The sequence below is a fragment of the Pristiophorus japonicus genome, chromosome 4 (assembly GCF_044704955.1).
Source record: "Pristiophorus japonicus isolate sPriJap1 chromosome 4, sPriJap1.hap1, whole genome shotgun sequence".
Lineage (NCBI taxonomy): Eukaryota > Metazoa > Chordata > Chondrichthyes > Pristiophoridae > Pristiophorus > Pristiophorus japonicus.
Window position 1 is genome coordinate 55,247,487 of NC_091980.1, and position 26,525 is coordinate 55,274,011.

General features: G+C 43.0%; 1 protein-coding gene across 1 annotated transcript in view; it reads right to left on the reverse strand.

Moving 5' to 3' along the window:
• The window catches only part of LOC139262054 (cyclin-dependent kinase-like 2), a 231,934-nt gene that overhangs the window by 118,015 nt on the left and 87,394 nt on the right, over window positions 1–26,525 (reverse strand). Inside the window, exons 8-9 of the mRNA XM_070877214.1 lie at window positions 19,995–20,455; window positions 15,837–15,906 (exon numbers count right to left, since the gene is read on the reverse strand). Coding sequence (XP_070733315.1) covers window positions 15,837–15,906; window positions 19,995–20,455 — 531 coding nt within the window. The remainder of the gene's footprint in view (window positions 1–15,836; window positions 15,907–19,994; window positions 20,456–26,525) is intronic.

The following is a 26,525-nucleotide window of genomic DNA, read 5'->3' on the forward strand; positions in this document are numbered from 1 at the left end:
AAAAAGTTTCCATAATGGAACCACCCCATGAAGTAAGGTCTGAGGTCAACTGCAGCAGGCATAAGATGGACAGTAGTGGATCAACGACCCATTATACACTGCGCCCGATTTGATGGAAAGGATCATTGGGCAGGGTGTATTATGGGCAACTGATCCACTAGTACCCATTTTACTGCAACTTCAGTACCCATAGCAGGAATGGGGTACTGAAGTTGCATGTTCAGCCATGAACTCATTGAATGGCGGTGCAGGCTCGAAGAGTCGAATGGCCTACTCCTGCACCTATTTTCTATGTTTCGATGTTTCTATGTTTCTACACCTCCCTCCAACCCCGCCAAAGTTTAAAGTTCTGCCCATCATGTTGTTAAGGTCTGTCCCAACATGATTAGGAAATAGCCTAATTAATTAACGGACACACTTTTGCCAAATAGCAAAAAAAAATTGGGAACTTGTTTTAAGTTTGCTGAACTATGTTCCCACTTCAGGCGATCAATTTCAGATCAAATCACCCAAGTTATATTTGGAGAAAAATAAATGTTCAATATAGAAGAGGGAAATTAAATAACTTGAACATTATCTGAGATCAACAGGGTACCTTACAAGGGAATAGAGAACTGGGACAGTAAATATTTGAGTGACCATTAAAGGGAAAATCATTTTGTCCATTCAGGGCTGAAGTGTGGATGGATAAGTGAGGGACAGATGTTTGTTCGATTAAATGAGATAAAGCACTTCTGTGATGACCTTTGATTCTAAGAGAATAGAAGTCACTATTTTCTAGCCAAGTACTTTTTTCTGCGCCTTTCAGACATTCTATCTATTTTGGTTGCAAGCATACCTGATTTTGCATCACCTTATCCAATTGACATTTAGGTTTTGATGGGATTCTTAGATATTTCAACCTACAATTAAACAAACCTTTACAAGATCAATTCCAATGGAGAACACCACTGAATTGCTTACACTCTACACATCCCAAATAATTCTGATTTAAAATATTACCAAGGTGTGTTGATATGATTTTGAAAGAAATGTTTATGGGATAGAGGAGGAGAGCTTACCTGAAGAATTAGACAGACACTTTGCCTTCTTAGTGGCTTGATGAATGGATATAGAGTCAATTTGGGTAGAGGTGAATCTGGATGCTTTGTATCCCATTTCCTTCTCCTCTTCCACCATGAGTTCTTCCCAGAAGGTGGTCTCTTTGCCATCAAATTCAGCTGTGACCTCATGGTGAACAGTCCTCTAGCCACCCTCTTCTGAATTTCATATTTCTGTGGATCAACATGGTGGTTACTCTGATGTGTTAAGACACCTAATGAAGCAAATCAAATAGAATACACTCACTGCACATGCATTTTTGTCACTTACCTTCAGGTGAATGCTCCACTTAAGATTTTCCCTCGCCTTGTGCATCTTGGACTCCACCCAATGGGCAGATATCGAGGTTCTGGGGTGGTCAACCAACATTCTGTCAACACCCATAAGAAGGAGAAAGTGCTCTGGCTGCTTCCCATGCTTTCCCCAGATTTTCTTGTTCACACAAGTGAAGAACATTTGCTTCAACCCCCATCTTTCTCGATTTGTGACAAATTCAAAAGATTCCCTTGATTGCCAGCACAATCATTACCTGAATAAAGATCTGTTTTTGCACTGCCTGCACTTAGCAAACTGCACCACTATATTAATATCCTTCAACTGAGAAAAGAGGTGACAAAATTAAAGTATTTTGATCTAGTTTTGAATCAGTGAATTTTCCTTTTAAATACATAATGCACAAGGAGTTTAGCAACCAACTAATGCCAGAAATGTTGGGCCCAAGGTTCGGATGTCCTCCCAGAACGGCGCACTCCAAGAGGCCCGCCTATTTTTTAGAATAAAAAAAGGACCTAAAACTTACCTCGCAATTCTCCGAGTGCAGCAGGCCTGTTTCACAGACAATGCAGTGCAACACAAGCAGCTGGGTGTGGAGCTACAGCCTTGCGCCAAAAAGAGTGCCGGCAGCTGCGCGCGTGCACAGTGGAGGCCACCCATGTGCGCAGTAGCTCTTGGCCCTCCCAGCACGTCCTGTTTCCGGGCGACCCTATCTCTGGCTGAAGGGACGTCGCCCCTATCCTGGGCCGAGTGGTCTGCCTGCCCTTACTTCCTCGGTGGTGGGGTCCGCCCGACCAGCAGCTCTTCAGTGGCGGGCCCCGCCCAAGCACCTGTTCGGCGGCGGGGCCGGCCCAAGCACCTGTTCGGCGGCGGCGGGTCCGGCCCAAGCAACTCTTCAGCAGCTCTTTGGCAGGCTGTTGGAGGGCTCCCGGTGCTGCAGTAGGTGAGTAGAAGCTTTTAATTTTTTATTTATTGATTGATTTTTTATTTTTTTATTTCTTTTTGATTGATTGATTTATTGGTGGATTTATTGATTTATTTATCATTTAGTATTGATGATGGCTCTTTATTGGTAAAAGTGAAGTGTTTAATGCTTTGTAAAATCCCCTAACTTCCCTCTAACTTCCCTTCACCCCCTAGTTCTCGCTACCTGCGCCTAATTTATAAAGTGTAGGCAAGGTTTTTCTGAGCGTACAAAAATCGACACTTACTCCGTTCTAAGTTAGTTTGGAGTAACTTTTCACTGCCTAAACTTGCAAAACAGGCGTAAGTGGCTGGTAATGCCCCCTTTTGGAAAAAAAAACTGTACTAAAACAAAACTATTCTAACTAACTAGAACTGGAACAAACTAAATGCCAAGAATTGCGATTTCTAAGATACTCCATACTAAACTAGTTGTTCCAAAAAAATAGGAGCAACTCGAGTCGAAACTTGGGCCCATTGTGTCAGGCCTATCCCAATACATTGTTACAAGTTTTGTCAGCTACAAGCTTGAGAGAGAGAGAAATCATTTGAACTTAAATGTGCAATTCGTTCCTTTTATATTTGACTGACAATTCTACTTTGAATTTGAGAGATCAGATATTCAAAATCCACAAAATTTCAGTAACTCTTTTTCAGATATAAAAATAGACTTCTGTTTAAGTTGGGGGCAGTTAGAAAACCCCATAAGAGGAGGCAGTTTGAAATCTTAGGAAAAAAGCCAGTCAGTACTAGCCAGTTCAATATTATATAAAGAAAGTAAAAGCTTTTAAAAGTTATTTACAAAGTGCAATTCTTTTTATTATTTTTCCCACTTGAATATTTAGGTGGAAGGATATCTACAGTAACTATATTATATGATTGTTTCTTATGTACTTGTTCATTTTTTGTAAAATAAATTTAATTGATAATTTAAACTTAAAACAATGGACTTAGGTGGTATCTTATGAAAAGTAAAAACAATTATCAGACAGGTTTTGCTGTTCATTTCGCAAAGATGTTACCACGAGCTTACCTAGATTTTGAGGCAAGAATAGACACTATGGAAGGTATGGGGAGTTAGACTCGCCATGAGAATGATCTAAGATACAAGACCAAAATAATCTAGGGTAAGAAGGTTAGAAAATGCCCCAAAATATAAAAGTGTCCTATTTTCTATTTGCAGCATCTTTTAATTAGAAACATTTATTTCTCACTGTTTCTTGGTCATAGCTTGATTTAGCACAGAGAACACCACTCTCTCGTATTTAGTCAACGAGTTTCTTTTATGATGTTGCCTAGTTTTTTCTTGTTATATCCCCCCTCCAGCCATATTCTAGCAAATACTGTAGTTTATATCTGAAACAAATTAGTGAACTAATGCAGAATAAAATAAATCTTGGGATAAGGCTGCACAATGGGTCAACATTTTACGATATTTATCTGAGACTTATTTATCAGCCTCACTCAGAGAGGCTGTAGGAATAACATGTGGTTAGTGAAAAAGATCAACACTGGTACAATAGGGTGCATTCCTCCTAGTTTATGGTTAAGATTCTCCTAGATTATGGAGAAAGCATGCTATTTGGGAACTGTGTTTAATAATATTGACTCAGTGGCTGACTGTCAGTACCAAGAATTTCCAGGTCAGATGTTGTACATTGTGTGAGAAAAGTTGAAAAAGCATTCCATTCCCTAGCATTGATAAGTATCACTTTGATAATCCTAAAATTAATTTTAAAAACATGTTTTAAACAGAAATATGATAACAGTAAAAGGTGTTTTTTTCAAATATAGTGTTAATAAGGCCATAGACAATATTTATAGACTCGACCATGTATTTTTGAGTACCGTATATACTCGCGTATCCTACGATCTCACGTATCATGCGACCCCTAAATTTTCGTCCCCAAAACATGATTTTATCATATATCTCATGTATCATGCGAGTCACTTTTTTGAGATATCAGATGACACTAGGCTAGGCTTTCAAACAAGTTTAACAAGTACCCAACACGTAACAAGTACCCTAACACATAACAATGATCGAATACAGACCTTAACAACCGAATCATGAAACGAAAAAGGATGGATGAACGATAATGGCTGCAAGATTTGGCTGAAGAGAGTTTGGGAATCAAGAGCAGGTGGTTTACGACGCCAAAAAAGTTTACTTGTGTGGGATATGTTTAGGTCACATCGAGTGGATTCTGTTGTGAAAGCTGTTCGCGAATCGAACACCGATATAGCAATCATTCCAGCTGGCTTGACTAGCGTCGTTCAGCCACTTGACGTATCCATTAATAAGCCATTTAAAGACAATATAAGAAAGAAATGGAATGACTGGATGATGGAAGGAGAGAAATCATTTACGAAGGGAGGGAATTTGAAGGCTCCGGATTTGCCTCTACTGTGTTTGTGGGTAAAAGAAGCATGGGCTGAGATAGATGGAGATTTGATTGTTAAAGCATTTAAAAAAATTACGTGTGTATCAGCAAGTAAAACAGCAGTTTTATCAAAATCATCTTTATTTGATATACGTATGTACTATTTGACTTACCGTAAATGGATACGGTCTGCTTAACAGCCTAACAGCCTAATCTTGGCCAGCACTTCACACCCGCAAATTTTGTATCTTGCGTATCATGCTACCCCCCAAATTTAGGTTACAATTTAGGTCTTCAAAAGTCGCATGATACGCGAGTATATACGGTAGTTTCAATTAACCGATGATGTTATGATCTGTGTAAGGAGCTAAAGGACATAAATGGGGTGCATGTCTGGGGGGGGGGGGGGGAAATTTCCTAATTGTTTGTCGTAACTCTGGCAGAAGAGCAAATTAATCCCCGTGAAAATTTATCCCCGAAGTGTTTCAAAGAAGAGCAGGGAGTAATTCCAGGGTCCTGACAATATTCATCCTTCAACCAACACCATCAAAAGAGATTAACTGGTCAGTTATATTACTGCTGTGCGTGGGACCTTGCTGTGTTCAAATCGGCTGCTGAATTTGCCTACAAAACAACAGTAATTAAATTTTAAAACAATTGATTGACTGTAAAGCACTGTGGGATATCCTTTGGACATAAAAGGCACCTTAAAAAATGCAAGTTCTTTCTTTCTTTGGGGTGGAAATTGGAAAAGGACCTTTCTCGAGTCCATAACCAATGGCGGGCACAGAGTGTATACCCCAACCGGAAGGCATCTCCTTGCATTTGTCTACAACTTGTAACAACCAAGTTCAACTACCGACAAATTATTTCTTCTTTCGCCTGCCCTGGACCTCATCTGCAACTGGACAATTTTACTGGGCAAGAGAACCAAATTTGAAAGCATGTGAATTCACTCCTGGTTGGATGACTCAGTTGTGATCTGATAAGAGTGTTGATGACTTGGATAGCTTTCCTCAGCAAGGCTTCCAATTCATTTTTGCCACAAGAATCAAGTATAAAGGTTAAAGTGCATGTCAATGCCAAATCTTCTTCTTGCAGATGTAGAAATGCATACTTAAATGGTCTTTTTTGCAGACAACCTGAGGTACATTAGATATGGTGGACTGTGGAGATAAAGATGCCTTTAGCACTTGGTATCTTGAATTAGCTCAATAAAATTTGGGGATGGTCTGCTTCTCTCTTGTCTTGTCTTGTATGGCTTATGGCTGATGAATAGTAATTGCTCTGAGGTAGAAGATGGAAGCCCTATTTTGGAGGAAGAAAGAATTACATTTTAGTGCATATCCTGTGGAGGACATGTTGAAAGTTAAGATACATTTTTCCATTTGTTACAAAAAGCTATGTCTGTTTTTTATTGGTAATTGACAGCAACACGAGCCTGCTTACCTTTAGTAGATGGACTAAGCTGCTGTGATGTGTCATTCTGGTGCTTATTCTCCTCTCCTATTCTGCACTTCATTCTCCCTGCATCTGGTCTGTGTCGCTATCTTTTGTCCTGTACTCCCTTCAGTGAGATAACATCCATTTTATCCAGGTCTGGCAAGATTTATTGTCCCTTCCTGTTGTACAGAGAGGTAGAATAAGGTGCCTGCTTCTCCACTGGTGGCTTGCATCTCACTATTTCAGTTGGAAGTTATCATTCACTCTCCTGCTCACATTTTACCATCTTCTTCTGCAGACTGTGGTTGTTCTTTCAGTCATAGAGGTGCCATTAAAGGGGCACAGCCTTCCTGAAATTTTATTTGGCACGTTTTCCAGTTTTTTTGGAAGAAGAGAAATTATTTTTGTATATTCATGTTGTGTCTTTGCCTAAAATAATAAAAGATATGCTGATCCATGAAATGCTCAATGCTTCCATATGGAAGCCATGCTTATATGACAGCACAATCATTTGCTCCAAGTCATTAAAATTTATGTTAACTAAATTACATGTTACACATGACTGATTGGCACAGTGCTGATGCATTATAAAAAAGCACTTTTTATGACGAAGATCAATGGAAGCACTAAGCAGTGGGAAACCAGCGGGAGGTGGGCAGGGCGAGAGCAATGGTCACCCAGAGGAGTCAGTGAAGTCCCCTTCCCAGTTTCCACATTGCTATATATTGCATGAATGAGGCGAGCTGCCAGCATAAAACACTTTCCTCATAAGCCCGAACGCAGGATTGGTTGGCATCTTTCCTATCTCTTCTCTTTCGACTTAGCTCTTTCAGTTATCAACTTCCTGAATATTGTGTATGTAGGCACCTTGCTAATGACTCCACGAGGCAGGGGTATGGTACTTAAACTGTGAAGTCTGTAGTCCTTTATTGCCGTTCCTAGAGTGAGGACATTAAGAGATGAGCTCCCTTTTATACTGTGTTACCTGCAGTGTGCAGGTGACCCTTAGATCTCCAGCAGCAGCACATTACATCATAACATTATGGGCATGCATACATAACAACATTCCCCCCTGAGCATTTTTCAAGTCCTTATTGCCATGACCTGGGGAGGTGATCAGTAGTGGGCTGTGGGGAGTTGTGGTGAGGGTTGTGTGGGTGCAAGGTGTGATCCCTGTCCATGAATTCGTCCTCCACATTATTACTGCAAATTTGATTTGGTCCAGCCTATATGAAGATTAAAGTCCCCCATGGTTACCGTATTACCCTGGTTACCTCCGCCTCTAATTTTCTGATTTATACTCTTCCCTACATTACAAAGACTGTTTGGGGGCCTATAAACAACTCCCATCAATGTTTTTTCCCTTTGCTGTTTCTTAGCTCCACCCAAACTGATTCCACTTCTTGATTTTCAGAGCTAAGATCCTTTCTCTCTACTGTTTTTATCCCATCCTTTATCAGGGCTACCCCTTCTCCTTTTCTAATTTGCCTATCTCTGGAATATTTTGTTTCCAACCGTGGTCACTTTGCAACCACAACTCCGTAATGGCTATTAGATCAAACCTATTAATTTCTATCTGCGCTATTAATTCATCTGTTTTGTTGCGAATGCTTTGCGCATTCAGATATAGTGCCTTTAAGCTTTGACTTTTTTCTATTCTTCTATTTATTTCTGATATCGGCTTGGCCAGGGCAACAGGGCATCTAAGACCTTGGTGAATGGTAGGACCAACCGTGCAGCTCCTTAGCTAATGAGAATTAAGTATCGAGGCCGAAGCAGAGGAACGACAGAGAAAGGAATAGGGTGAATTAGAGGCAAATTAGGTACAGAAAGACAAATAAAGCAAAAAAAAAGGGACAAAGAAAAAGCAAGAAAAAATTGTAAATATTTAAAAACCTTCAAGAACAAGGAATGAGACTGCATATTTTCAATTGTTTCCTTTCTGGGCTGGAGAGGTTGAGTGACATTGCAGGAACATAATTCCATCATTAAAAGGGTCATTGTGCTCTTAAGTACCAGCCCTAACTTTCTGTGGCGAGTTTACTTCATATTTACAGAATAAATGCAGCAATTTCTTAAAACTCATAGGGAGGCTAAGGGCGAGCTGCTCTTTTTGCGAGGCTAACGGAGGGGCGGCACAAATAACCCAGCAATTTGTGGCGATTCGCCACTCACGGGGTATCTTTTCCTTGCTACAAATTGCTGGGTTATTTACACACTAATAACAGCGAGCGCCATTAACCTCGCCATTATTTTTCCAGCAAATTCTGAGCCTATATTCTGCAAATTTAGCTACTTTATAAAATGACTATGATCTGTACATAGTAGTTTCCTTAAAACCATTTCAAGTTTAAAAAAAAATAATGTTCACCAAGATTTTTAAAATTAATTCCCGAGATGTGGGCGTCACTGAGAAGGCCGTCATTTATTGCCCATCCCTAATTTCCCTCGAGAAGGTGGCGGTGAGCCTTCTTGAACCGCTGCAGTCTGTGTGTTAGGGAGCGAGTTCCTCGATTTTGACCCAGCGACGATGAAGGAACGGCGACATATTTCCAAGTCAGGATGGTGTGTGACTTGGAGGAGAGCTTACAGGTGATGGTGTTCCCATGCGCTTGCTGCCCTTATCTCTCTAGGTGGTAAAGGTCGCAGGTTTGCGAGGTGTTTCATTGCTTGGAAAGGGGGCTCATGAAAAGTAACTCGAATTGGAATTCTATTCTGTGGAAATTAATCTTTGAGCATGGAACAGCTTCCAGTGTAGGTTCTCCCATATACAAATGGTGGGATTATTCAATCAAAATAAGACCATCCCATTATCTCTCACAGTTATGCTGTTGTCTCCTACAAACATTTTGACAGTTAAAATCAGGGTTCGAGATATTGCACCTGAAAAACAATTCTCACCACCCATTTTGTTCGGTAGAGTTGTGCGAAATAACTACCAATAGGTTGGAGAATTACATCAATTAGGAAGCTTATGATCCATTAGAACAAAACGTCAAAATATAACAAGTATTACAATCCACAAAGCCCAGACCCGCACTTTGAGATCTTCCAGTATCCCAAGCAGAGAAAGCAACATTTTGTACGGCATTGAGTTCAACCCCGATTGAGTTGTTCGATAATGTAAACATTTGTCAGTTTTTCACATTAGTATCTGTGAAGGGAGTCAATATAATGGAACGTAGCTCCCAGCACCCAACTGCTTTCGACATCATTGATCTTCCTGGCAAGCTTGAAAACAGCATCAAGATAGTTTTCTAGATCAGTATGTTGAAGAACCAACTAGGGAGCAGGCTATTTTGGATCTAGTATTGTGCAATGAGAAAGGATTAATTAATAACCTTGTAGTAAAGGGGCCTTTAGGGAAGAGTGACCATAATATGATAGAATTTTATATTAAGTTTGAAAGTGATTTAGTTCAATCCAAAACTAGGGTCTTAAATCTAAACAAAGCAAGTTATGTAGGTATGAGGGGCAAGTTGGTTAAGGTAGATTGGGAAACCACATCAAAAGGTATAGAACTCTACAGTGCAGAAGGAGGCCATTTCGACCCATCGTGTCCGTGCCAGCCGACAAAGAGCCACACGGCCCTCGGTCAGTAGCCCTGAAGGTTACGTATAAACCTATGAATAATGACAGAAAGGTAAAGAGCAACCGGCTCAACCAGTCCACCACACACAACTGCGGCACCCCATGCATCACAACATTTTACACTCCACCCCAACCGGAGCCAAATGATCTCCCTGGTGAGGCAAAAAAAACAGATAGAAACCCAGGCTAATTGGGGGGGGGGGGGGGGAAATCTGGGAAAATTCCTCTCCGACCCATCCAGGCAATCGAAACTAGTCCAGATCACTCTGCCCGTATTCAATTCCCTACAGTACTCACCATCGTATCTGCACCAGCCAACAAGAGGTTATCCAGTCTAATCCCAATTACCAGCTTTAGGTCTGTAACCCGGGAGATTACGGCACTTCAAGTTATATTAACTTTGAAAGTGACTTAGTTAGATCTGAAACTAGGGTCTTAAATCTAAACAGCAAACTACGTAGGTATGAGGGGCAAGTTGGTTAAGGTAGATTGGGAAATTACATCAAAAGGCTCCCCGCTCCACTCGGCTGGCTGTCAGGCCGTGGCTGCTTGTAGCGCTGAAACGAGCGGCGGCGGCTTCCCGGTTCGGGCTTTTTATATGTGCGCACATGTGTGTGTCCTCTCAGCGGAGCCGGACTCCAGGGCAGTGGCAGCGAGGAGGCCATGGCGGAGGGGAGTGGAGACAATAGCCGCAAATGGAACAAGGTTGAGCTGAGGAAATACATCTTCGCCACCAAGGCCACCCCCAAGATGTCCCACAGCGATCCACGGGCCAATAGACAATGAGAACCAAACTGCTGTTCACAAGCAGTGTCCACACTGCTTTACCCAACCAGGCAGCTGCTGGAGACTGATGCCATTGTAAATCACTTCATCGTTTATTGGAACTTCTGTTCCAGTGTTTGTGCAGGAGGAGCAGCGCATGCTGCTGCAGGAGGGCGACGGCTACGAAGCCAGGTCACTGATTGCACAGGCACAGCAGGAGGGGTGAAGGAGCGGCAAGAGTCCATAGAGGGAAGTGACTGGGGCCCAAGAGAGGCGAGGGCCCAGGGCCAACACGGGCCAGCCCACACGGCGATGTGTGTGCGTGCTCGGCTTGTGCAGCAGAGTTGGTCTCCAGTCGTCTTGGGTAATCCTTGCCACTGGACCAAGACCTAGCTCTGTCAAGCCCGTGTGGTGGCTGGTGTGCAACGGCCACCACATGTTAAAAAAAATCCAGGCACAGGCATCTTCCACCCTTCACAATGTAGTTCGGGATCTGGAATATTAGGTCCTTCATTGAAACATCTGTGAACTCATCCCTTTTTGGCGTGGAAGCGGGTCATCTACAAAGAGGTGATCTCCCTTTTATACTGGGTTACCTGCAGTGTGCAGGTGACCCTTAGGTCTCCAACAGCAACACCCTCTGGTGTACAGGTAAGGTGTGTACAGGGTGAAGGTACATTCAGTGTTACAGTACATATAACATTACATCATAACATTATAGGCATGCATACATAACACTGAACATGACAACTAGTGGCACAGTCAGTGTCTGCAAGTGCTTGCCTTTGAAACGATATCCTGACCCTTGTCTACCTCCCCTTTTCAAGACTCAGACAGACTGACAATGAAAACCCTGATGATGAAGCACCACCACTTGCTCTTACCCTACTGAGCACCAGCACAGAAATCAGCATCCCACGTGACATGGATAGTAAGTTTGAGGGGACTGCACTGAGGGATTCACTGAGCACAAGTGAACAGGAACAGCAGGTGGCGGCAAGGAAAGCCAAATAAATCACTAAGGCCAGCTTACACCTTTTTTCTGTTGAAGAAGGCAGAGATGCAGCCCACCATGACTGCCTGTCACAGAACTTCCAAAATGTGTCAGATAGTATGGTAGAGTCCATCAAGACTTTTCAGTCAACCATGGAGCATGTGGTCACCTCAATGGACACTGCGCAACCTCTGCAGAAGTCTGTATCACCAGTAATAGCATCTCTCAGGTATGCTCATATGGAAGAGGATGTTGCTTGACTCGGATCACTGACCTCCTAGAGTCTGAGTCGCAGCTCAGTAGCTGGGGCAGCCATAAAATGGGAATAGAAAATGAGACCATCTCCCGTGATGACTTTACTTCTGCAACCTTTGTCTCTCTAACTACTGACCTCCCTGCTACCAGAGAGAAAGCTGATCCAGACTGTCCTAGCACACACCAAATTGTTCTGGTCTATGATGGGCCATCTTGGGCGTGAGCTAGAGGTTGCTTACTATAAGTCCCATAAAGCTTTGAATGAGCCACAGCAGTCTACCTCTTCCCATGTTGCTGCCACCTTGTAGAAACACAATGGAACACGTCAGACGGGCACTAGCAGCTCACACAAGGGTGAAAAAAAATCATGTGAAGACCTTTCTCTAAGCCATTAAAATGACAATGCTATATGAAATTGTTGTGGGTAGAGTGTTCCTGTACTAACTGGTGATCTTGCACTGTCAGGTGACATGAATATCAATTTTGGCATTTGAGCAGGTGCTGTTGATTGTAGGATGGAAGGACTGGGTCAGATGTTAGACATGATTGTTAATTCAAGGGGAGCACAGATTGTTCAGTTGAAGTTCTCTTCAGGGAGATTCTGCCAAAGAGCTTTGTTTGCAGGCAAGTATTGGGCCTCTCTCACTTCCTTGCCATCTTTCATGTCGTCAGTGTCCTTCCTTTCAATATGAAAAAGGTCCTCCTCCAATGGTGGTTCTATTTGTTGCCTCCATTGGAGAGTAGAGTTATGCAGCATTCAGCACATCACAATCATTTGGAACATTCTTCTTGGGCTGTATTGCAAGAAGCCACCTGAACTGCCCAGGCATCTGAATTATTGATTGAGGACTCCAATGGTCTGCTCAATTAGGGTTCTAGTTGACCCATTCATCTGGTTGTAGTGCAGTTCCAATGCTGAACGTAGGTTTCAAAGAGGGATCATAAGCCTGGTGTGCAAGGGATAACCCTTGTTCCTAAGCAACCAGTTTTTAACTTGCTGTGCAGGGACAAACAGTGGGGGAATGGATGTCTGATATAATATAAAAACATCATGGCAACTGCTAGGAAAGTGGATATAGACCTGCATGATGTGCTGCTGTTCATCACACACCAGCTGCAAATGATTAAAGTGGAACCCTTTGTGATTCATAAAAGTATTTGTGTTGCATGAAGGAGCCTTCAGGGTGATATGTGTGCTTATGCCCTAGACTTCCAGGAGTCCTGCAAACCCCAAAGTCCTATCCAGGTGTTTCTGGATAACCATGGAGAAATTGAAAAATGTGTTTGCTCGAATAGACGAGGCATCAGTAACCTGTTTAATATAAGCATGGATTGTAGACTAATTTATGTTGCTCATATATATGTCCCTTATAACAGTCTGGAAGGGGCTCGAGGCAAAGAAGGTCAGGACTGCAGTGATCTTGACTACAAAAAGGAGTGTTGTGCTAGTTGTAGCAGTTGGCTACATGTCTTCTTGCAGGATGTGACACAATTCTGTCACTAACTTCCTGGAGAATCAAAACCTCCCTTCTCTGAGAACTGATGTTCTTTCTCTGATTCCTAGAAGGACCCCCCATCAAGAAACAACTGAAATGCCAAAAGTTCGATTACAGGTCAGGACCTACAATAGTGAGTAGAGCATTTTTAAAGCCTTTATGGTGAAAAAATAGCCCACAAGCTATCGCAAATGGCTGCTTCAGAACTTGTACAGTTAATGGTTCATGGGTGGGAGCAAGACATGGTGTTAGTCAGACAGTAAGGGCAGAAAATGGCATTAGTATTGTAATTAAGTCATGTGACCATGATTTAAATATATTCACGAGGTTCCCACCTATTTCAGACAAGAGATTTAGCTGCTAGGAATTATCACCACCCCCACCCGGACAGAAAATCAGTTGAGTTCTGGGTGGGAGAAATTACCATTCGAATATCTGCCCATTACAACCCCATTTTCAGTGAACTCTGCAGTCAACCATGGCAGCTGCTAAGAAAGTGGATATAGACCTGCACAATGTGTTGCTGTTCGTCACACACCAGTTGCAGAGTATTAAAATGGAACGCTTTGTGATTCATGAAAGCGACTGTGTTATATGAAGGTTCCTGCAGGGTATTATGGACACAGTATATGATGCCCATTATGAAGGGTAGTCCTGCAAACCCTAGAGCCCCATCCGGCTATGTCTGGATGTCCATGAAGAAAGCGATGAATATGTTTGCTCTAACAACTCAGATTTCTATCCTCAGGGAAACCTTACTGTGAAAATCTGAGACTCCAACCTAGGTCACCCAGTCCAAGGCACAATGCATAACTGTGCCCCCTGTATTGCCCACTCCCCCCTTTCATTAAGTATAAAGTGATTTTTGTTGTCAATGTCAATTAAACAATTTTTTGTTGTTTGTAAATGTATTATTCATTAAAAGTAATTTATGACATTTCTGGAATAAAGAAGTAGAATGTCAGGAAGAGTTATTTAATAGACACAAATTAAAAAGCTAAGTTTGAGATAAGTTTCTGAACAACAGCAGAGCCCAGGAACAGCTAGTTTGCCTGGCCTCTTCGTCCGATATAGTGATGATACATTTGGGGGGAGGAATCGTAAGGAGAACAAAAAGAAAAATCATTTTAAATTGAGGGAAAAATAAAAATAAATCAAATCTGGTGTTGTGGCAGACATGGTAGACACTGTGTTGATACCCCAATACACTGTGACACCCAAACAGTCCTTCATGTCGAATTCCTGATCTTGATCTTGCAATCAAATTGAAACATTGAGTAGAGGTGCAACCTCACAGTGCGGGAGAATAGACCCTGGCTAGTCATCCCTACTTGCTATCACATGCCTTGAGTGGGCCAAATCAAGGGTAGCATCAGTAAAAGTTGGAGACAAATTGTCTGTCCAACATCTTACTGGGGAATGATTCAAAGATTGGCAGAAAATTAACTCTTTTAACTAGCATAGAAAAAAACCCTACAAATATGATGTTGCTAATTATATACAACAATGTGGGGGAAAAGGCACTGTAGTTTATATGATTCCACAGACTTCATTTTGAGTCATTGCCACTTTAGATTTTCCTCTGTTTGCTAATTTTAGCAAAATAAAAGCAGACATGAGTATAAAGTGGGAATACCGTTCTATTTCAAAAACGTTTTCAACAAATATGCAAATGGCAGAAATATATATTAACTTTTTAAATAATGGCCCAGAATTTGCGGTGCTTATGATGGCGAACTGGCAGCGCTCACTGTCATTTCGCCTTGAAGCTGATCGCACCTTCAGGATTTAGCCCACGTGCAGCCTAACGCGGAATTCCTGAAGTTGCGGTCTGCCATTCACTGCTCCTCCACAGGCTGTGCTGTGGACCACTCCCCCCCACCGCCGCCCCTACCCTCACCCCCACCCCCGCCCAGAGCCGGCAATCAGTGTAATCTCTGAAATCATGGAAACTGGCCAAAACTTTCTGCTCTTCTGTGATAATATCACTGTTAAATACCCCATTAAAAGGTAGACCCCTTTGGATTAGGTGTAATTGGCATCTTAACACTGTATTGACTGATAAATAAAGGTTATGACACTGAAAAGCTCATTTCAATTTTGCGGGGTGTCAAAGTTTATTAATTTTAATAAAAAAATAACATTTTTAACACATTTTAAAATAATTTTTTTTAAAGTTTGTTCACATTTATTTCAGGTTTGCCTTTTTCCCATGTGAGAGCCCCAATCTTTGTTTTACTCTCTAACATTTTTTAAAAGTTAGAATCAAAGCTTATCCATTTCGCTGTCTGTGAGAATTCTATATTTTGATTGACTGCTTAGACAGCTTGTTGACGTCACAGCAGCTTGCATTAGGGATTCCCCATTAACTTGCGATGATTTAAATTATGCATTGGAAAAGCCGATCTTCTCATCACAGAGATTACGAGATCTTTGTGGGAACCTTACTTCGAGACAAGCACCGAATGCCTTTGTTTCGCCACTGACCGCAAATTATAGACCATTGTTCTTTATGTGTTAACAAGTAAACCGCACCTACTTGATGCAAGTACACCTCGTCTAATCACTTACTGGGGCTGGAAGTGTTTCTGCCACTTGGCTGCTACAAGGGCTTGCTTTTTTCTTCACCTTTTCTTGTGCCCTAAAAAATTGAAAGTTTATTTTCTTAATAAAAAAGCAACATGACTTTGACCAGGTGCATTCAAACAGGAGCGAGAGCATGGAAACGGTTATCTTTATGCATAGTACCCAGGAAATCAAGTGGTGTGATGAATTAATGATGTCCAATCACCTCTGGGACTTGGATTTTAATCCTGCCCTGATGAGGTGAAAGTTTGTTGAGGTGAAATGTGACATTAATGTAGTAGGGGTGCTCTTCTGTGGTTGAAATAAAAGCACATTTTTTGGAGCAGAGTAGATGGCGATTTATACTGCATCTAACCAATTCAGTACCCAACATGGTGCCAAAGTGATCCATTTCCCACAACTGACATTCCTCGCCTAACAAACAAATTCAAATCTAGTTTTTTTTAAATCAGTGTTGAAAGCTGATACAAAGAGTGAGTTTCATGTATTTCAAATGGATAGGAAGCTGTAAACAATGTATGTGTTATATCAAACGTTGTTGTGGGTGGTATAAGACAACATTATGATGATCAGGGATGTGTGATATATCAGTGATTATTTCATTAACAGAGTAAATAAAAGGTTATCATAGGCAGTCCCTCAAAATCGAAGAAGACTTCCTTCCACTCTAAAAGTGAGTTCCCAGGTGACTGAACAGTCCAATACGGGAATGACAGTCTCTGTCACAGGTGGGACAGACAGTCATTGAAGGAAAGGGTAGGTGGGGAGTCTGGTTTGTCGCATGCTCCTTCCGCTGCCTACGCTTGATTACTGCATGCTCTCGACGCCAAGACTCGAGGTGCTCAGCTCCCTCCCGGATGCTCTTCCTCCACTCAGGGCGGTCTTTGGCCAGGGACTCCCAGGTGTCGGTGGGGATGTTGCACTTTATCAAGGAGGCTTTGAGGGTGTCCTTCAAACGTTTCCTCTGCCCACCTGGGCATCGCTTGCTGTGTAGGAGTTCCAAGTAGAGTGCTTGTTTTGGGAGTCTTGTGTTGGGCATGCGGACAATGTGGCCCGCCCAACGGAGCTGGTCGAGTATGGTCAGTGCTTTGATGTTGGGGATGTTAGCCTGATTGAAAACACTGACGTTGGTGCATCTATCCTCCCAGGGGATTTGCAGGATCTTGCAGAGACATCGTTGGTGGTATTTCTCTAGCGATTTGAGGTGTCTACTGTATATGGTCCATGTCTCTGAGCCATACAGGAGGGTGGGTATTACTACAGCCCTTTAGACCACAAACTTGTTGCCAGATTTGAGGGCCTGATCTTCAAACACTCTCTTCCTCAAGTGACCGAAGGCTGCTCTGGTGCACTGGAGGCGGTATTGGACCTCGTCGTCGAAGTCTGCACTTGCTGATAATAGGCTCCCGAGGTATGGAAGGTGGTCCACATTGTCCAAGGCCGCGCCATGGATTTTGATGACTGGGGGGCAGTGCTGTGTGGCGGGGTCAGGTTGGTGGAGGACCTTTGTCTTTCGGATGTTTAGTGTAAGGCCCATGCTTTCGTACATGTTGAAGATGAAGATGTTGACGATGACTTGGAGTTCAGCCTCTGAATGTGCGCAGACACAAGCGTCGTCTACATACTGTAGTTCGACGACAAAGGATGGGACGGTCTTGGATCTAACCTGGAGGCGACGAAGTTTGAACAGATTCCCACTGGTTCTATAGTTTAGTTCCACTCCAGCGGGGAGCTTGTTGAGCATGTTGTAAAGGTGAGCAGCGGAAGCGTTACAAGGACACTCTCAAAGCCTCCCTGGTAAAGTGCGACATCACCACTGACACCTGGGAGACCCTGGCCGAAGACCACCCGAGGTGGAGAAAGTGCATCCGGGAAGGCGTTGAGTTCTTCGAGTCTCAACGCAAAGAGCGTGAAGAGGTCAAGCGCAGACAGAAGAAGGAGCGCGCGGCAAACCAGCCCCGCTCACCCCTTCCCTCGACGAATGTCTGTCCCACCTGTGACAGGGTCTGTGGTCTCATATTGGACTGTTCAGCCACCAGAGAACTCACTTTGGGAGTGGAAGCAAGTCTTCCTCGATTCCAAGGGATTGCCTATGATGATGATGTTGAGCAACATTATGATGATCAGGGGTGTGTGATATATCAGTGATTATTTCAGTAATAGAGTAAATAAGAGGTTACACAGGATTCAGCATACACTTATGGCATAGTGGAATGGCAATGAAGTTAGTAAATATAGAACCTGCACCAGCTATATAAGTATATAGTGTATGTTTGTGCAATATAGGCCTACAAATGAAAGACAAGGAAGCAACTATCCTTTGTCTAGAGACAGTTATAGTGATAAGACATTATGCAACAGAATGCTTCACTAAGGATTGTGGTATATCAAAGTGAGAGGATGACTTTTTCCCCGTGGTATTGTCTCAGGTGTGCCACTCACACACTTCCTCCCTTACCTGGGGCTACTGTCAAAGAATGACCATTATACAGGGGATTTTATCAGTTTTGTTCTACCCCGCTCCTTACCAGCATGACTATACTTTTGTTTAAAAAGAGAGAAAGGGATAGACTTAGTAATTACAGGCCAGTCAGCCTAACCTCAGTAGTGGGAAAATTATTGGAAAAAATTCTGAGGGACAGGAGAAATCTTCATTTAAAAAGACACTGATTAATCAAGAACAGTCAGCATGGATTTGTGAAGGGAAGATCATGTCTGACTAACTTCACTGAATTTTTTGAGGAGGTAACAAAGGGGGGGTCGATGAGGGTAGTGCATTTGATGTAGTGTATATGGATTTGAGCAAGGTTTTTTATAAGATCCTACATGGCACACTGGTCACGAAAGTAAAAGCCCATGGGATCCAAGGTGAAGTGGCAAGCTGGATCCAAAATTGGCTCAGAGGCAAGAAGCAAAGGGTAATGGTTGATGGGTGTTTTTGTGACTGGAGGGCTGTTTCCAGTGCGGTTCCGCAAGGCTCAATACTTGATCCTTTGCTTTTTGTGGTATATATCAATGATTTAGCCTTGAATGTAAAGGGTATGATTAAGAAGTTTGCAGATGATACAAAAATTGGCCGTGTGGTTGATAATGAAGAAGAAAGCTGTAGATTGCTGGAAGATATCAATGGACTAATCAAGTGGGCAGAACAGTGGCAAGTGGAATTCAATCTGGAGAAGTGTGAGGTAATGCATTTGGGGAGGGCTAAAAAGGCAAGGGAATACACAATAAGTGGTAGTAGAGGAACAAAGCGACTTTGGAATGCATGTCTACAGATCCCTGAAGGTAGTCGGCCAGGTAGATAAGGTGGTTAAGAAGGCATATGGAATACTTGCCTTTATTAGCCAAGGCATAGAATACAAGAGCAGGGAGGTAATGCTTGAATACTAGTTAGGCCACAGCTAGAGTACTGCGTGCAGTTCTGGTCACTACATTACAGGAAAGATGCGATTGCACTAGAGAGGGTACAGAGGAGATTTACGAGGATGTTGCCTGGATTGGAGAATTTTAGCTATGAGGAAAGATTGGATAGGCGGTGGTTGTTTTCTTTGGAACAGAGGAGGCTGAGTGGAGACCTTATTGAGGTGTATAAAATTATGAGGGGCCTAGATAGTGTGGATAGGAAGGACCTATTTCCCTTAGCAGAGTGGTCAACAACAAGGGGGCATAGATTTAAATTAATTGGTAGGAGGTTTACAGGGGATTTGAGGGGCAATGTTTTCACCCAGAGGATGGTGGGGGTCTGGAATTCACTGCCTGAAAGGGTGGTAGAGGCAGAAACCCTCACCACATTAAAAAGTACTTGAATGTGCACTTGAGGTGTTGTAACCTACAGGGCTATGGACCAAGAGTTGGAAAGTGGAATTCGGCTGGATAGCTCTTTGTCGGCCGGCGCGATCACGACGGGCCGAAATGGCCTCCTTCCATGCTGTAAATTTCTATGATTCTATGATAACAGCCAATAAATTAACCAACTGCAGGTCACAGGTAAAGCTTGCCAAATTAGCTACTAGATGGGATTTCAACGAAGCATTGTATAAAAGGTCTTTAAAGCTGCTGCACAGTCTCATGGAGAAGTCTATTCATAGACTGGTATATTACTGATGTTCATAGAGTTTTGTAACATATTTCCAGAGTAGTTACCTTGAGTTTGACACTGAAATTCCGTTGTCGTCAGTATTGAGATTTTTATTGGTAAACAAGGAAGTAGTTATTCCAGTATACGTGCCAATTGGAGGGATGCCGGCAGTTGGTGCAGTATTTTGAGCTTCCCCACCATTGTTCAAATCCTTCGTAGAAATGGCTGATGGATTTGCTTTATTACAGTTACTATACTTTCCTTCAATTCCTGGATGCTTTCCATCAGTTCCTGTATGCTTTCCTTCAGTTCCTGTATGCTTTCCTTCAGTTCCTGGATGCTTTCCTTCAGTTCCTGTATGCTTTCCTTCAGTTCCTTCAGAAGGATTTCCCTGTGTGGCTTCCTGAGACATTGGAGAGGCTTTCCATACAGTCAAATGATCCACTTGTTCTGCTTTTATTGTGTCTGATTTTGAGCTAGTACGTTTGTATTTCCTGCTTTTAAGCTCTTTGTCTTTTATTGCATCCTATATGAAAAGAAAATTGCATTCCACATGATTAAGAAATGTAAAATATAAGTTAGACACAACCTGTCCTTTTGGAGCACCTTGGATTAATTTTGATCCCAAGAATCATTTAAATACGTCATCAAACCCACCACAGCATGTCAGTTTTTAAAAAAATGTTAGCAAGTATTGAAATATTTTTAAATTAATTGTGCAAAAGTCTCTCTGGAGTAAAAAAAATTGAAGTGAAATTTTAAAAAGGTACAATCAGTTGACAGTCAATTATGATTATTGATTTAAGGCTCACTTCAAGAGGGTGTACATTCTGGTGTGTCATGATGAATCCACCACATCTGGTGCCACTGCACTGAAGTACACAATGCGATTTTGCCTAGGCTGCCGAGTTCCTAATAAGAACACAAGAACATAAGAAATAGGAGCAGGAGTAGGCCATACGGCCCCTCAAGCCTGCTCCGCCATTCAATAAGATCATAGTTGATCTGATCATGAACTCAGCTCCACTTCCCTGCCCGCTCCCCATAACGCCTTATCATATAAGAAACTGTCTATTTCTGTCTTAAATTTACTCAATGTCCCAGCTTCCACAGCTCTCTGAGGCAGCGAATTCCACAGATTTACAATCCTCTGAGAGAAGAAATGTCTCCTCATCTCAGTTTTAAATGGGCAGCCCCTTATTTTAAGATCATGTCCTCTAGTTCTAGTCTCCCCCATCAGTGGAAACATTCTCTCTGCATCCACCTTGTCAAGCCCCCTCATAATCTTATATGTTTTGATTAGATCACCTCTCATTCTTCTGAATTCCAATGAGTAACATAGAAACATGGAAAGTAGGTGCAGGAGTAGGCCATTCGAGCCTGCACCACCATTCAATATGATCATGGCTGATCATGCAACTTCAGTACCACATTCCTGCTTTCCCTCCATATCCCTTGATCCCTTTAGCTGTAAGGGCCACATCTAACTCCCTTTTGAATATATCTAACGAACTGGCCTCAACAACTTTCTGTGGTAGAGAATTCCACAGATTCACCATTCTCTGACTGACAAGTTTCTCCTCATCTCGGTCCTAAATGGCTTACCCCTTATCCTTAGACTGTGACCCCTGATTCTGGACTTCCCCAACATCGGGAATATTCTTCCTGCATCTAACCTGTCCAATCCCGTCAGAATTTTATATGTTTCTATGAGATCCCTTCTCATTCTTCTAAATTCCAGTAAATATAAGCCGAGTCGATCCAGTCTTTCTTCATATGTCAGTCCTGCTATCCCGGGAATCAGTCTGGTGAACCTTCACTGCACTCCCTCAATAGCAAGAATGTCCTTCCTCAGATTAGGAGATCAAAACTGCACACAGAACTCAAGGTGTGGTCTCACCAACGCCCTGTACAACTGCAGTAAGACCTCCCTGCTCCTATACTCAAATCCGCTCGCTAAGAAGGCCCGCATGCCATTTGCTTTCTTTACTGCCAGCTGTACCTGCATGCCTACCTTCAATGACTGATGTATCAAGACACCAAGATCTCGTTGCACCTCCCTTGTTACTAATCTGTCACCATTCAGATAATAATCTGCCTTCCTGTTTTTGCCACCAAAGTGGATAACCTCACACTTATCAACATTATACTGCATCTGCCATGCATTTTCCCATTCACCTAACCTGTCCAAGTCCCCCTGAAGCTTCCTAGCACCCTCCTCGCAGCTCGCATTGCCACCCAGCTTAGTGTCATCTGCAAACTTGGAGCTATTACAATCAATTCCTTCGTCTAAATCATTAATGTATATTGTAAATAGCTGGGGTCCCAGCACTGAACCCTGTGGCAATCCACTAGTCACTGCGTGCCATTCTGAAAAAGTCCCGTTTATTCACCAGACTGACATATGAGGAGAGACTGGATCGACTGGGCCTGTATTCACTGGAGTTTAGAAGGATGAGAGGGGATCTCATCGAAACATATAAAATTCTGACGGGACTGGACAGATTAGATGCAGGAAGAATGTTCCCGATGTTGGGGAACTCCAGAACCAGGGGATACAGTCTAAGGATAAGGGGTAAGCCATTTAGGACTGAGAAGAGGAGAAACTTCTTCACTCAGAGAGTTGTTAACCTGTGGAATTCTCTACCGCAGAGAGTTGTTGATGACAGTTCAGTGGATAAATTCAAAAGGGAGTTAGAAATGGCCCTTACAGCTAAAGGGATTAAGGGGTATGGAGAGAAAGCAGGAAAGGGGTACTGAGGTGAATGATCAGCCATGATATTATTGAATGGTGGTGCAGGCTCGAAGGGCCGAATGGCCTACTCCTGCATCTATTTTCTATGTTTCTATGTTTCCCACTCTTTGCTTCCTGTCTGCCAACCAGTTCTCTATCCACGTCAATACATTACCCCCAATACCATGTACTTTAATTTTGCACACTAATCTCTTCTGTGGGACTTTGTCAAAAGCCTTTTGAAAGTCCAAATACGCCACATCCACTGATTCTTCCTTATCCACTCCACTAGTTACATCCTAAAAAAAGTTCTAGAAGATTTATCAAGCATGATTTCCCTTTCATAAATCCATGCTGACTTGGACAGATCCTGTCAATGCTTTCCAAATGCGCTGCTATACATCTTTAATAATTGATTAAAGCATTTTCCCCACCACCGATGTCAGGCTCCCTGACGACCACCCTGATGACACTAAGATTAGTGGGAAAACGGGTTGTGTAGAGGACACAGAGAGGCTGCAAAGAGATTTGGATAGGTTGAGCAAATGGGCTAAGGTTTGGCAGATGGAATACAATGTCGGAAAGTGTGAGGTCATCCACCTTGGGAAAAACAACCGTAAAAGGGAATATTATTTGAATGGGGAGAAATTACAACATGCTGAGGTGCAGAGGGACCTGGGGGTCCTTGTGCATGAATCCCAAAAGGTTTGTTTGCAGGTGCAGCAGGTAATCAGCAAGGCGAATGGAATGTTGGCCTTCATTGCGAGAGGGATGGAGTACAAAAGCAGGGAGGTCCTGCTGCAACTGTATAGAGTATTGGTTAGGCCGCACCTGGAGTACTGCGTGCAGTTTTGGTCACCTTACTTAAGGAAGGATATACTGGCTTTGGAGGGGGTACAGAGACGATTCACTAGGCTGATTCTGGAGATGAGGGGGTTACCTTATGATGATAGATTGAGTAGACTGGGTCTTTACTCATTGGAGTTCAGAAGGATGAGGGGTGATCTTATAGAAACATTTAAAATCATGAAAGGGATAGACAAGATAGAGGCAGAGAGGTTGTTTCCACTGGTAGGGGAGACTAGAACTAGGAGGCACAGCCTCAAAATACGGGGGAGCCAATTTAAAACCGAGTTGAGAAGGAATTTCTTCTCCCAGAGGGTTGTGAATCTGTGGAATTCTCTGCCCAAGGAAGCAGTTGAGGCTAGCTCATTGAATGTATTCAAGTCACAGATAGATAGATTTTTAACCAATAAGGGAATTAAGGGTTACGGGGAGAGGGTGGGTAAGTGGAGCTGAGTCCACGGCCAGATCAGCCATGATCTTATTGAATGGCGGAGCAGGCTCGAGGGGCTAGATGGCCTACTCCTGTTCCTAATTCTTATGTTCTTATGTTCTTATGTGTGGGAAGTGTATCCGCCTGCAGCTCCTGACAGACTGCATTGTGGCACTGGAGCTGCGGGTGGATTTACTCTGGAACATCCTCAATGCTGAGAATGATGTAAATAGCACGTTTAGCGAGTTGGGCTTACCGCAGCTAAAGGGTACACAGCCAGATAGGGAATGGGTGACCAACAGGAAGAGCAGTGCAAGGAAGGTAGTGCAGGGGTCCCCTGTGGTCATCCCCTTGCAAAACAGATACACCGCCTTGGGTACTGTTGGAGGTGATGACTCATTAGGGGAGAGCAGCAGCAGCCAAGTTCATGGCACCATGGGTGGCTCTGCTGCACAGGAGAGCAGGAAAAAGAGTGGGAGAGCTATAGTGATAGGGGATTCGATTGTAAGGGGAATAGATAGGCGTTTCTGCAGCCACAATTGAGACTCCAGGATGGTATGTTGCCTCCCTGGTGCAAGGGTCAAGGATGTCTCGGAGCGGGTGCAGGACATTCTGAAAAGCGAGGGTGAACAGTCAGTTGTCGTGGTCCTTATAGGTTCCAACGATATAGGTTAAAAATGGGATGAGGTCCTACAAGACGAATTTAGGGAGCGAGGAGCTAAATTCAAAAGTAGTAATCTCAGGTTTGCTACCAGTGCCACATGCTAGTCAGAGTAGGAATCGCAGGATAGCTCAGATGAATACGTGGCTTGAGGAGTGGTGCAGAAGGGAGGGATTCAAATTCCTGGGACATTGGAACCGGTTCTGGGGGAGGTGGGATCAGTACAAACCGGATGGTCTGCAGCTGGGCAGGACCGGAACCAATGTCCTAGGGGGAGTGTTTGCTAGTGCTGTTGGGGAGGAGTTAAACTAATATGGCAGGGGGATGGGAACCTATGCAGGGAGACAGAGGGAAATAAAATGGAGGCAGAAGCAAAAGATAGAAAGGAGAATAGTAAAAGTGGAGGGCAGTGAAACCCAAGGCAAAAAAACAAAAAGGGCCACATTACAGAAAAATTCTAAAGGGGCAAAGTGTGTTAAAAAGGCAAGCCTGAAGGCTCTGTGCCTCAATGCGAGGAATATTCGGAATAAGGTGGATGAATTAACTGCGCAGATAGCAGTTAACGGATATGATGTAATTGGCATCAAGGAGACATGGCTCCAGGGTGATCAAGGCTGGGAACTCAACATCCAGGGGTATTCAACATTTAGGAAGGATTGACAGAAAGGAAAAGGAGGCGGGGTGGCGTTGCTGGTTAAAGAGGAAATTAATGCAATAGTAAGGAGGGACAGTAGCTTGGATGATGTGGAATCGGTATGGGTGGAGCTGCGGAATACCAAAGGGCAGAAATCGCTAGTGGGAGTTGTGTACAGACCACCAAACAATAGCAGTGAGGTTGGGGACAGCATCAAACAACAAATAAGGATGTGTGCAATAAAGGTACAGAAGTTATCATGGGTGACTTTAATCTACATATTGATTGGGCTAACCAAACTGATAGCAATGCGGTGGAAGAGGATTTCCTGGAGTGTATTAGGGATGGTTTTCTAGACCAATATGTCGAGGAACCAACTAGAGAGCTGGCCATCCTTGACTGGGTGATGTGTAATGAGAAGGGACTAATTGGCAATCTTGTTGTGCGAGGCCCCTTGGGGAAGAGAGATCATAATATGGTAGAATTCTTTATTAAGATGGAGAGTGACACAGTTAATTCAGAGACTCGGGTCCTGAACTTAAGGAAAGATAACTTTGATGGTATGAGGCATGAATTGGTTAGAATAGACTGGCAAATGATACTTAAAGGGTTGACTGTGGATAGGCAATGGCAAACATTTAAAGATCACATGGATGAACTTCAATAACTGTACATCCCTGTCTGGAGTAAAAATAAAACGGAGAAGGTGGCTCAACCATGGCTAACAAGGAAAATTAAGGATAGTATTAAATCCAAGGAAGAGGCATATAAATTGGCCAGAAAAAGGAGCAAACCTGAGGACTGGGAGAAATTTAGAATTCAACAGAGGAGGACTAAGGGTTTAATTAAGAGGGGTAAGTAGAGTACGAGAGGAAGCTTGCCGGGAACATAAAAACTGACTGCAAAAGCTTCTATAGATATGTGAAGAGAAAAAGATTAGTGAAGACAAATGTAGGTCCCTTGCAGTCGGATTCAGGTGAATTTATAATGGGGAACAAAGAAATGGCAGACCAATTGAACAAACACTTTGGTTTTGTCTTCACGAAGGAAGACACAAATAACCTTTTGGATGTACTAGGGAACCGAGGGTCTAGTGAGAAGCAGGAACTGAAGGATATCCTTATTAGGCGGGAAATTGTGTTAGGGAAATTGATGGGATTGAAGGCCGATAAATCCCCGGGGCCTGATAGCCTGCATCCCAGAGTACTGGGAAGTGGCCCTAGAAATAGTGGATGTATTGGTGATCATTTTCCAACAGTCTATCGACTCTGGATCAGTTCCCAAGGTCTGG